This window comes from Passer domesticus, chromosome Z (assembly GCF_036417665.1).
Source record: "Passer domesticus isolate bPasDom1 chromosome Z, bPasDom1.hap1, whole genome shotgun sequence".
Lineage (NCBI taxonomy): Eukaryota > Metazoa > Chordata > Aves > Passeriformes > Passeridae > Passer > Passer domesticus.
The window spans coordinates 83,889,353-83,900,956 of NC_087512.1; the positions used below are offsets into that span (position 1 = coordinate 83,889,353).

General features: G+C 50.6%; 1 protein-coding gene across 1 annotated transcript; it reads left to right on the forward strand.

Annotated features, from left to right (window-relative positions):
- The first annotated feature begins 826 nt into the window (after positions 1–826).
- Positions 827–11,036, forward strand: LOC135291274 (serine/threonine-protein kinase PAK 3-like). Its single transcript, XM_064405308.1, has 10 exons — positions 827–1,289; positions 1,575–1,706; positions 3,348–3,479; positions 6,307–6,441; positions 6,912–7,055; positions 7,498–7,665; positions 7,971–8,148; positions 9,755–9,818; positions 10,109–10,157; positions 10,920–11,036. Exons 1-10 carry the CDS (start codon positions 1,005–1,007, stop codon positions 11,034–11,036), a joined length of 1,404 nt encoding a protein of 467 aa, XP_064261378.1. The 5' UTR covers positions 827–1,004.
- The last annotated feature ends 568 nt before the right edge of the window (positions 11,037–11,604 follow it).

Genomic DNA, 11,604 nt, shown 5'->3' on the forward strand with positions numbered 1-11,604 from the left:
CCTCTTCCTTATACTGAGGTTCAGAGAACCATAAATGTTCTCTGATGTCAGAGGATCTCTGCACATATTCTTATCTCCCGAATTACCAGGATTTCTAACAAGAGTGTAGATGTCAGAAAGGCAGGAATGCTGGTGCAGGCCTGAGGAGAACGTGAACTGCAGAAGTGTCTCTCCCAAGGGCTGAGCTCAGCCAGGAAGCCACCTGCAGAGCCAGGATGGAGCTGTGGGACAGGGCTGGGTGTCAGTCACTACTGAAAGACAAAGAGGACATGGCAGGAGCAGAGGGAGGCCCTCACCAGAGCCTTGAGGAATGCCACAGCTTCCCTGTCAGCTGCCTGACAGGCTGTTGGAGCTTCAGTGCCAGATGGCCCCTGATTGTAGTGCCAGGCTCACTGTGGAATCTGTGCCTCCCCATGGGCAGAGAGTGACCCAGGAGATCAGCACAGAGCTTTGGGAATGTGTGAGCCCATCAGCCTTTGAGTCTTGGCCCTCAAATATCGTATGGCAAGTCAAAACCCATCTTCTCTTGCTTTCTCTGCCGGTTCTTGTAGAGAAAAAGCAGGAGCAGACTGCTTTATCAGAGATGCCATGCCAGGCTCAGGGAGAGCTGTTCCCAGCCCAAGAGCAGGAAGAGCAGCTCAGGCAGCAGGTGGAAGAGCCACAGCAGAATGGCCAGGTAAGCCTGACTGGCCAGGTGCCAGAGGGAAAGGCAGGAAGAGGGGCATAAAACAGAGCTCTTCGGCCTGAGGAGGCCAGGAGTCCCACAGGCACTGAAAGCACAGAACCTTGGAATCTGCAGAGATCAGCACAGGGACAGGAGGGTTACATTGGAAGCAGAGGTGGGTAGGGAAGCAGAAAGAAGTGACTGAATAGATGTGCTTTTGAGGCAGCAAGAGGAAAAAGCTGAGCCTGATGGCAGCTCCCAGTCACTTGCTGTGCATTTGTGTGTATAGAACATCAAGTCAGAGCCCCAAGCAGAGCTGCCCGAAGCTCAGAGTGCCATCATGGCAGTGGAGAGGAGGAAGAAGGAAGACATGAGAAGAATTCAAGAGGAGATTCATCTCCATCAGCACAGGGGCAATCAACAAAAACATGTAAGTGAAAGAGTGGCAGCCACTCCACCCATGAAACAGCGTGTTTATTCTTGGTTACAGACCATCAAGGAAGATGTGCAGGCGGAGCTGCAGGAATCTGAGGATAGGAACAAGGAAAGGGTGAGGAGGCTGGAGGAAGAAATGAAAATCATCAGAGAGAAACTTAACCGCCTCCCTTGGGCTCTACAAAAGCAAGTGAGTGAAAGATGGACATCCACTGCAGACACCTTGCAAGAAATAAACGCTCCGTTTTGCAGAGACAAGGTTGCTTGCTGATAGCAGACAAGAAGGAAAATCAAATTTGTAGCTATATAGTGTTGTGTTGAATTGGCCAATTTTAATGGGGTTGGAGTGACTGAGAATCCCACTGCTAACACAGTTGACGAGTTCTCCTTACAAGATGTAGTTGTAAATGCCAGGAGAAATGAGGTTAGAAATGGTAGATAACAGCCTGTCCCTCATGCTTCTCTCTTGCCACAGGTGACAAAAGTAACAGCCATCTCTCCCCTGGCTCCCTCTGCTCCTGGAGAAGACGCCAAAAAGGAGCAAAATGAGCAGGATAACCACATGCGCCCAGCCGTGGTCACAGCCCAGCCTGATCATCCCAAGAGAGTAAGTGCCAGTTGTGGGTGGTGCTGTCTTTAGTGCAAGGCAGAGGTGCAAGCTGCTGAGCAGCCAGCACTTGCTGTTGCTGGCCGAGGAGGCAGAGTGCTGGAGTCCTGCAGGACGCAGCCATTTCCTGCAGGCAGTGCCAGCTGGCAATTGGCCTTTGGCCTGTCATGTTGAGGCACCGAAGAGCTGGGGGCTCTGGGTGAGCTTTTGGCTGCCTGGCTGAGTGCAACTCTATGTCTGGGCTTCTGCAGTGCATTGGCCAAGGGCACAGGTGGTGGTGCTGGCAGTCCCAGGGCTTTGTTCCTTTGATTTTGCCTCGTGGAAAGGTGTGTTTGGCTTGTGGAAGCGTTCTGCAGTTTTCTTGAGCAGTTCTTCATTTGTACAGCCTCTTTTGGCCCAGCTGTCTGTTGGCTTTGGATAAGCTGCAAGGAGATGAGTGTGCTGTGTGTGAAGCTGTGAGGGGCCATTCTTGTCCCCTGTGGCCAAAGAAAGGAAGCGCGTAGTTACGAAGGCTTCTTGTGAGGCAAAAGGCAGAAGCGGGGAGTTTCTGTGGATCCCTTTTGCGGTGAAGTCTGCAGCTTTGGCAAGTGCACTGGAGCCTGGAGTGGGGGTGAAGCTGCAAGTCCTTGAGTGCTGTCTTGCGTTGTAGAGAAGAGGAAGGAGATGATGAAATGGAGGATGCAGTATTTGAAGTCAGATGGGCAAGAGTGTGGCTGGCGAGCTGCGTGGGCCAAAAGGAGGCAGGGCTGCTGGTGGTGAAGAGCAGCTGCACGTGAGGCAGCGTGTGGGCAGGCGGCCAAGAAGGCCAAGGGCATGGTGGGCTGTGTGAGCAGCAGAGGGGCAGCAGGAGCAGGGCAGTGAGCGTCGGGCTGTGCTGGGCAGCGCTGCGGCCGCAGCTGCAGTGAGTGCTGTGTGCAGTTGTGGGCCCTGTGAAGCAGCAAGTCCTTGAGGGGCTGGAGCGTGTGCACAGAAGGAGACGGGAGGTGGGCAAGGGTGTGGAGCATAAGGCCAGGGAGGAGGTGCTGAGGGAGCTTTAGCCTGGACAAGGGGAGTCTGGTGAGGGACCTTCAGGCAGACTTCCATAGATGCTGACGTGACAGCGCTCAGCACAAAAGCTGTTGCCCATTCAAACATGGCCTCAGTGCATGCCAGTGCTTCAGAGACTGGAGTAGCTGCCGCTTGCACCCTGTGGCTTCTGCGTTTTTTGGTATGCTAGGAGGAGAAGTCCTGTTTGTTTTCTCTTTCTGCAGCCAGCAAGGGAGCTTACGCACAACATTTCCTGCCCTTTTCCAGCACAGGATGGGATTGTGATCCAGTTGTAGTTTTCCCTGTCTGCAGCAGCAATAGCTAAGGCCTTGCCGGCTCTTTGCTACTTGTCCATTGCAGAGCTTGCAAGAAATAAAAGCTGTGTTTTGCAGAGACAAGGTTGCTTGCTGATAGCAGGCAAGGAGGAATGTGAAATTCATAGCCATATAGAGTTGTGTTGAAATGGCCCATTTTAATCTGGTTGGAGTGACTGGGAATGCCATTGCTAACAGAGCTGATGCGTTCTTCTTAGAAGATGTGGTTGTAGGTGCCAGGAGAAATTAGTTTAGAAATGCAAGGTAACGGCGTGTCCCTCATGCTTCTCTCTTGCCACAGGTGACGAAAGGAACAGCCGTCTCTCCCATGGCTCCCTCTGCTCCCGGAGAAGAAGGCAAAGAGAAGCAAAGGGAGCGAGAGAAGCAGAAGCAGCCCTCTGTTTTGACAGCCCAGGCTGCTCCTTGCAAGAGAGTAAGTGCCAGTTGTGGGTGGTGCTGTCTTTAGTGCAAGGCAGAGGTGCAAGCTGCTGAGCAGCCAGCACTTGCTGTTGCTGGCCGAGGAGGCGGAGTGCTGGAGTCCTGCAGGATGCAGTCATTTCGTGCAGGCAGTGCCAGCTGGCAATTGGCCTTTGGCCTGTCATGTTGAGGCACCGAAGAGCTGGGGGCTCTGGGTGAGCTTTTGGCTGCCTGGCTGAGTGCAGCTCTGTGTCTGGGCTTCTGCAGTGCATTGGCCAAGGGCACAGGTGGTGGTGCTGTCGGTCGCAGGGTTTGTTTCTTTGTTTTTCCATATTGGAAAGGTGTGTTTGGCTTGTGGAAGTGTTCTGCAGTTTTCTTGAGCAGTTCTTCATTTGTACAGCCTCTTTTAGCCCAGCTGTCTGTTGGCTTTTGCTAAGCTGCAAGGAGATGAGTGTGCTGTGCGTGAAGCTGTGAGGGGCCATTCTTGTGCCGTGTGGCCAAGGAAAGGAAGCGCGTAGTTACGAAGGCTTCTTGTGAGGCAAAAGGCAGAAGCGGGGAGTTTCTGTGGATCCCTTTTGCGGTGAAGTCTGCAGCTTTGGCAAGTGCACTGGAGCCTGGAGTGAGGGTGAAGCTGCAAGTCCTTGAGTGCTGTCTTGCATTGTAGAGAAGAGGAAGGAGATGTTGAAATGGAGGATGCAGTATTTGAAGTCAGATGGGCAAGAGTGTGTCTGGCGAGCTGCGTGAGCCAAAAGGAGGCAGGGCTGCTGGTGGTGAAGAGCAGCTGCACGTGAGGCAGCGTGTGGGCAGGCGGCCAAGAAGGCCAAGGGCATGGTGGGCTGTGTCAGCAGCAGAGGGGCAGCAGGAGCAGGGCAGTGAGCTTCGGGCTGTGCTGGGCAGCGCTGCGGCCGCAGCTGCAGTGAGTGCTGTGTGCAGTTGTGGGCCCCTGTGAAGCAGCAAGTCCTTGAGGGGCTGGAGCGTGTGCACAGAAGGAGACGGGAGGTGGGCAAGGGTGTGGAGCATAAGGCCAGGGAGGAGGTGCTGAGGGAGCTTTAGCCTGGACAAGGGAAGTCTCATGAGGAACCTTCAGCTTTTCATCAGTGCTTCCAAATGTTTTAGTCACTTTCAGGTGTGACTTTTTGCCTTTTATTTTTTTTTAATTTCTGATTTTTGTTGTGCTTGGATTGCAAGTCCAGTCACACTTTCTTTTCCTCCCTTCTAAGGCACTTTTCCTCATTATTTCTTGGTCTTTTATTGTACTGGGACTGTGTCTGTTAGAATTCTGATTTCCTCGGTGTCACTTTTGGAGAATATAATGTTTTTGCTTGTGACATCATCCTTCGGTGCAGCACCTTGGTGCAGAAGAAGCTGTTGTGGTTCCAGGGTAGACAGTATGGCATTACAGACCAGTTTGAGGTTATCAGTGCCTGTGCCTTTGTTCAGCCTAGTGAATCAGTGTGTGTTGTTTTTGGGAATTTAGCAGGATATCAATCCCTTTGTATTTTGCTGGTCCTGAGAGATCAGAGGAGCTGGAAGGGGCTGGGCTTTATGTCTTATTACAGCCACTTTAGAGTTGTCAGTGTGGTCGAGTCCAAGAGAAGAACTTGCTCCAGCACAGATGCACAGGGAATGCAGCTCCCAGTGCAATGCTCTGGATCAGATCACTTTCCATAAGGACGTATGCACTCCAGATTCCCCAAGAGTGTGGTTTATTGAAGCAACAGGACAGCAATCTCAGGATTGCTGCTGAGCAGGGCACTGGCTACCAAGTGTTGATGTGTGCAGCAGCAGAGAGGACAGTAAAGAGAGATTGTATCAGTGAGATCTATATGTCTATGTTTCTGTCTGTCTATCTGTCTATCTATGTAACATTTACATAACTGAATTTTCCCAGCTCTGGCACAAAGGATTTGGAGGTGCAAAGCTCACCTAAAGCATCCCTTTCAGGAGAGGATTAGAGACATGTTCTCTTGACCAGTTCCGAGCAGGCAGAGATGTTTCCCCCTCCGGATACGGTGGTTTTTTTCCCCTCAGAGCTGTTTTCCTCCTCTGGCCTCTTCTGCCCTGAAGTCCCCAGTTAATTCTTTAAATTTCTGCTTGTCCGAGAGAGGTGGAACAATTCCATGGTTCAGGGGTGTTTGGTGACTCTGCTCCTACATGCATTACATGACACACGGTTTCCTTCACTGGCATCCCCAGGGGTGTGTAAGTGCATTCATTATTGGAGCCTTATGAGAGTCTCTGTTACTGCTGGTCAGAATTCTCAGCTGACAAAAGAGGGAGAAGAAACACCTTGGTCCTCTTCCTTATACTGAGGTGCAGAGAACCATAGAAGCTCTCTGATGTCCATCAGAGGATCTTTGCACGCATCCTTACCTCCCGAATGACCAGGATTTCTAACAAGAGTGTAGATGTCAGAAAGGCAGGAATGCTGGTGCAGGCCTGAGGAGAACGTGAACTGCAGAAGTGTCTCTCCCAAGGGCTGAGCTCAGCCAGGAAGCCACCTGCAGAGCCAGGATGGAGCTGTGGGACAGGACTGGGTGTCAGTCACTACTGAAAGACAAAGAGGACATGGCAGGAGCAGAGGGAGGCCCTCACCAGAGCCTTGAGGAATGCCACAGCTTCCCTGTCAGCTGCCTGACAGGCTGTTGGAGCTTCAGTGCCAGGTGGCCCCTGATTGTAGTGCCAGGCTCACTTTGGAATCTGTGCCTCTCCTTGGGCAGGGAATGACCCAGGAGAGCGGCAGCACAGAGCTTTGGGAATGTGTGAGCCCATCAGCCTTTGAGTCTTGGCTCACAAATATCACATGGGAAGTTGAAAGCCATCTTCTCTTGCTTTCTGTGCAGGTCCTTGTAGAGAAAGAGCAGGACGAGGCTTCTTTATCAGAGATGCCATGCCAGGCTCAGGGAGAGCTGTTCCCAGCCCGAGAGCAGGAAGAGCAGCTCAGGCAGCAGGTGGAAGAGCCACAGCAGAATGGCCAGGTAAGCCTGACTGGCCAGGTGCCAGAGGGAAGGGCAGGAAGAGGGGCATAAAACAGAGCTCTTGGGCCTGAGGAGGCCAGGAGTCCCACAGGCACTGAAAGCACAGAGCCTTGGAATCTGCAGAGATCAGCACTGGGACAGGAGGTTTGCAGTGGAAGCAGAGGTGGGTAGGGAAGCAGAAAGAAGTGACTGAATAGATGTGCTTTTGAAGCTGCAAGAGGAAAAAGCTGAGCCTGATGGCAGCTCCCAGTCACTTGCTGTGCATTTGTGTGTATAGAACATGAAGTCAGAGCCCCAAGCAGAGCTGCCCGAAGCTCAGAGTGCCATCATGGTATTGAAGAGGAGGAACAAAGATGAGATCAGAAGAATTCAAGAGGAGATTCATCTCCACCAGCACAGGAGCGATCAACAAAACCAGTAATAGTGGCAGCCACCCACTCATGAGACATCCTCTCTCTTGTTCTCTACAGAACATTTACAAACAGATGCCGGCAGAGCTGCAGGAAACTGAGGCTAGGAACAGGGCAAGGAAGAAGAGGCCAGAAGAAATTCTTGAAATCATCATAAAGAAATTTAAACTCCTCCTTCAGGAGAAAATGGCTCTAGATGCGAAAGTGAGTGAAATAGCAATAGCCTCTGCAGTCACCAAACTGGTGCTTTCTGCCATTCTTGCCTTTCCTCTGCCCAGCAGGGGAGGGGTGGGGTGATGCCTCTTAAATGCCACCCTGCTGAGGCCTCTATCACAGCTGCTCTGAAGGACACTTCCTGGTCTGCTGAATCTCAGCTGTTGACTTGGACAGTGGGATTAGTCCTTTTTACATCTTGCTCAGAAGTCATCCAAAAAAAGTCCTGGTGACTTCTTCCAGGTCCCCTTGTTTCTTGGGTTTTTGCAGGTGTACATGATCACTCAGATAGATTTGGAATACAAGCCACAGGCTATCTGTATCCCTTGTGAATCTCCTCCTTTCCTGTTCTTTCCCTTTCCTCACAGTGGATGACTCCTGGCTGACAGGGAGAAGCTGTAGTCTCTGACTGCTTTGTTCTGTTTGACTTGAGGTGCATGTGTTGACATCCTACCTGGAAGCCTTTGAAGAGTTCCAGCAAATGACAGGAGACCAAGAGACCCAAGACTGGAGTGAGGCCCAGGAACCAAACCAACCAGAGATGCTGCAGGATAAGCACATCCCCAGGATGGTGCAGGAAAAGACAAATCAAGACCGGGAGGTAAAAACATTAGAACGAGGAGCTGCAATGTGCCTGCAGCCTGAGAGGGGGAAAGGAGTCCTTGGGAGGATGTAGAGCGGTCATTGTTTCAGTCATCCTTCCGAACATGAAACTGGCCATGAACTCGAGGTAAACCAGCCTTTGGTTTTGACCATTTGGTTTCACAAGCGGACAGCCAAACCAATCCAGTTGAAGAGCTCTGCATGTGGCTGACAGCAGCTTTCCTAAGGGCTTGCATTTGAAATGGGATCTCAGGGAAATCTCTGCCAGCCACTTTCCTGACACAAACTCATTTCTTGTCTCAGATCTGCAGTGGCCTTCTCACTGAAGCAGCTGCTTCAGCAGCAGCAGCAGCAGCACCATCCCAAGGAGCCTTTGCTCTCCAGCTGGAGAAGTGGAGCTGGGGCACTTGGTTCACCTCCTGCGCTGACCCAGCTGCCGCTCAGCAACAGCGGATCGAGGATGACTCCCTGCAGCAATGGAGTACGTCTGCTGTCTTTCTTGTCTGAGCAACAGTGTATTGTGTGCACGTGTCAGCATAGCTGTACCAAAGGGTCCTCCTCAGTTTGGTGTCACAAGGACATTTAGGACTGCCCACGGGAAGTGCTGACAGTGCTCTGAGGCAGCGAGAGAGTGCCTGGCTGTTCCTGCTGCCTCTGAGGGCAGCTTAGACTGGGCTTCCCTCTGGACTGAAGGCAGAAGCAGGGATTGTTCCTGCATCAGCAGAAGGCTGTGACTGCTTGAGTGACTAGCCATGGGCAGAAGCCCACCTCACATCAGTCTCTCAGAAAACACATCAAGTCCTTTGTGATTCTGCAGCACAAGGCATTTAATCTGCTTCTTGTCCATAACAGCTGCCAGTGCTGTGCTCTCAGATAAGACCTGGTGGGGCTGAGAGCAGAGCCCAGTGGATTCAGGGTCTACCATCACCTGTTGGGACAAAAAGGCCATTGATCTGCACCTCGCTGTGTCTGATCTCAAAGCCCATCCTGTTGTGTCCTGAATGGGGGCAACAGCTTGTACAGGGCTCAGGCTGCCTGTGGCTTCTTCCCACTGCTTGTCAGTGCTCCTGCTTGGGCTTTGCCAGCCTTCTTGTGGTAGCTGCCCTGTCCCTGAGGGCTGGTGGGACTGCAGAGGCTGGAACCTTCCTCAGCTGGGAGAGTCCTGCTGCTGCCCAGCACTGCAGCACGGAGCTGCCTGGGGCAGCAGCCCCTCGTCTGGGCCGGCTTCTGCATCGCACGGCCTGGCCTCAGGAGAGGGTCAGCATCTCCTCTGGCAGCTGTCTGTGTCACGCTGGCGCCTCAGGAGCACTGCTGTCCTCTCTGCCCGTGCCCGCCGTGCCGAGTTGGGAAGATGGGGATGTGTGCAGTGCCGAGAGGGGGAGTGCAATGGGAGCGACTGATCCGCGCTGTCAGGGTGAAGAGAAGCAGTGTGGTTCTTCACAGGGGCACAGGCCAGGGTGATTTTGAGCTCAGCCTGCTCATAAAGGGTGAGGGTGCTGATGTTGCAAGTCCCATCGGGATTGGTTATAGCATGAGCTGCTCTGGTTTACAAACACAGAGGCATTCTTCTGGTAAACTGCTGCAAGGTGGAAAAGATGAGAACACTTGCAATATTCCTCCTTTTCTGAAATTGGCATCTGTTCAGAGGAATTGATTCTAGATGTCAAGGTGCATTTAATCTTAGCAAGTAGGAAATCTTTTGTTGAACCTCACAGTGCTTTTTCTCAAGCAAACAAAGGCACTATTAGTTCAAAGTCTCCTTAATGTTTGTAGATGACAAACTTTCTTGCCTTGGTATTTGTTTTCTTCTGGTCTCTGTCTCCTCTGAATCTGTCTCCCTGTGCTTCCCTGTGTGTCCACTGTCAAGAGGTCTCTCTCTTCAAAGGATGCTAGAAAATCAGTGTCTGTGCCAGCCACTTGTGCTGCAGAACATCTGCTTTCTTGTTGTTGTTCCTGTTCCTGTTCTTGTTAGCCATCTGTCCAAAAAGGGAGGGCTCAGAGCCCCAGGCAGTGGGACTACATTTTGTATCCCCTAGAAAGCAGGATCTCTGCTTTCAAGTGAGCATTTTGCATTTTGTTTCCCCCAGGGAGAATGGTGAAGATGGAAAATCCCATGATGAAATACACTAATCTGGAATATATTGGCAGTGGGTGAGTCCAAGCAATGTTGATTTTACAAAACTATGCACCAGGTTTTTTGCTGGTGGAATAGCTATCATGTGTGAATTCAGACAAGCTACCAACGTGTTCAGACACTGGGCATAGATTGTCAGTGCTGATCAGAATTTGTAAATGTGGTCAGAAGGCATTGTCAAAGACATCTCCATGTTTCCAGCATCCTGCAGGTCTTAGGCATTTACAGCTGAGATCTCCTGTGTGGGTTGGCTTTCACTGCAAGATCTAAATGACTTCTCCTTTCTTTGCTGCTATTTTGTTTCTAGGACTTTTGGAGATGTTTGTAAAGCACTCGACACTGCCACAGGAGGAGAGGTAAATGTCAACAGCTGCCGCAGACTCTGCTGCACTCGAGGGCTTTGCCCTCTGCTGTAAGCTGGGGCTGGAGCTTTGGGTAGAGCTGTGCTGAAAAGGCACAAGAAGCACAGACTGGTGCCAGCCTGCAAAATACATTTGGGGCTTTGTCCTTCTCAGCTGCCAGAAGGAAGGCACGGAGGGCAGCGGTTCCTTTCAGAGAAGGACGCGCTCACTCGCCCTCCATGGCTAAAACAAAGGTGGTGCCTTAGAGCACCTCACTGCCCTTTGGGACTACAGCTTCAGAGTCCTGAATTCTCATTTCTGGCTGCCAGCAAATAGATCTGAAAGTTCCTGGTAGTTCCTTAGCCACCTGCAGTGCTGCACTTGGGAGCTGCACGTAGGGAGAGATCTGCAAGGCGTCCCTAAAAACCTAAGCTCTGCCCATAGCCCAGGATGTATCCACAGAGTATCAAGGCCTGGATTACTTCTTCTGAATCCCATCCAAAGTAGCAGAGAGTGTGGTCAGAGCTTTGTGGGTGATGGTTGAGACATAATTGTTACCAACTGGTCAAGGCAAAACATCAGTGGCCCCACATGTCCTGTAACTGGCCCCCAAGGCAGCAGAGACGTGGGCTGTTGGAATGTCTGTTCCCACTAACATGTCTAATCACAAGGCAGTTTGGTTCAGTTTGGCTGAGTCATCCAAAATCACTTACTCCACGTAGAAGTTGTTCTCATGAAACCAATTTTTACTGTTACTGATTTTCAACATCATTTTAGGTGGCCATAAAGAAAATAAATCTTCAAGAACTGATCAGAAGGGAAGTAACCTTTAAGGAACTCATGGTCATGAAAATTAATAAGCACCTAAACGTTTTGAATTATTTAAAGAGGTGAGTGGTTGTTGTTTTATCCCTGCAACATTTGTTTACAGACTACATTTGTTTACAGTTATAAACCCACTTTGGTCACTGGCAGAAAATAGAGCTGTTAATTATTGGTTAATTATTATTGCTCTACTTATCTCCAGTGGATAGAAAGAGAGTGCTTTTTGTCTGCATTAATCTACCCTGGCAAACACAGTTTGAAAATTTTTCAAAACGTGGGTCAGCCCTACTTTACCAATTCAATACCCTGTACATTCACTGCCTCCACATTCTTTTGAGGCTTAATTTTTTCAAATTTTTTTCAGCACCTTTTAAGTTCTGATAAACCATCTATAGAGGATTTCCCTTGGATTGTTGTCCCTTTTCCATTGCAGTGCATGCCAGGAAGACTAGGTGTTTATTTCCAGAAATAGCATGTGTGACAGGTTTTTTATCTGGGCTTTTACTAAACTGCACTTTTTGCTTGCTGGCCATCTAAGCCATCTCCTTTTTCACAGCTGTGCCTTTCTTCTTGAGACTGAACAGATTGCAAACAATGCAGAGCTGAGAGGGAATGTCCATTCCTTTTATTCTGTCCT

Coding starts and splice junctions, on each gene's coding strand:
- LOC135291274 (XM_064405308.1), top strand. CDS start 1,005: ATGGCAGTGGAGAGGAGGAAGAAGGAAGACATGAGAAGAATTCAAGAG. Junction 1,707..3,347: donor AGCCTGATCATCCCAAGAGA/GTAAGTGCCAGT, acceptor CTCTTGCCACAG/GTGACGAAAGGAACAGCCGT. Junction 9,819..10,108: donor CTGGAATATATTGGCAGTGG/GTGAGTCCAAGC, acceptor TTTTGTTTCTAG/GACTTTTGGAGATGTTTGTA.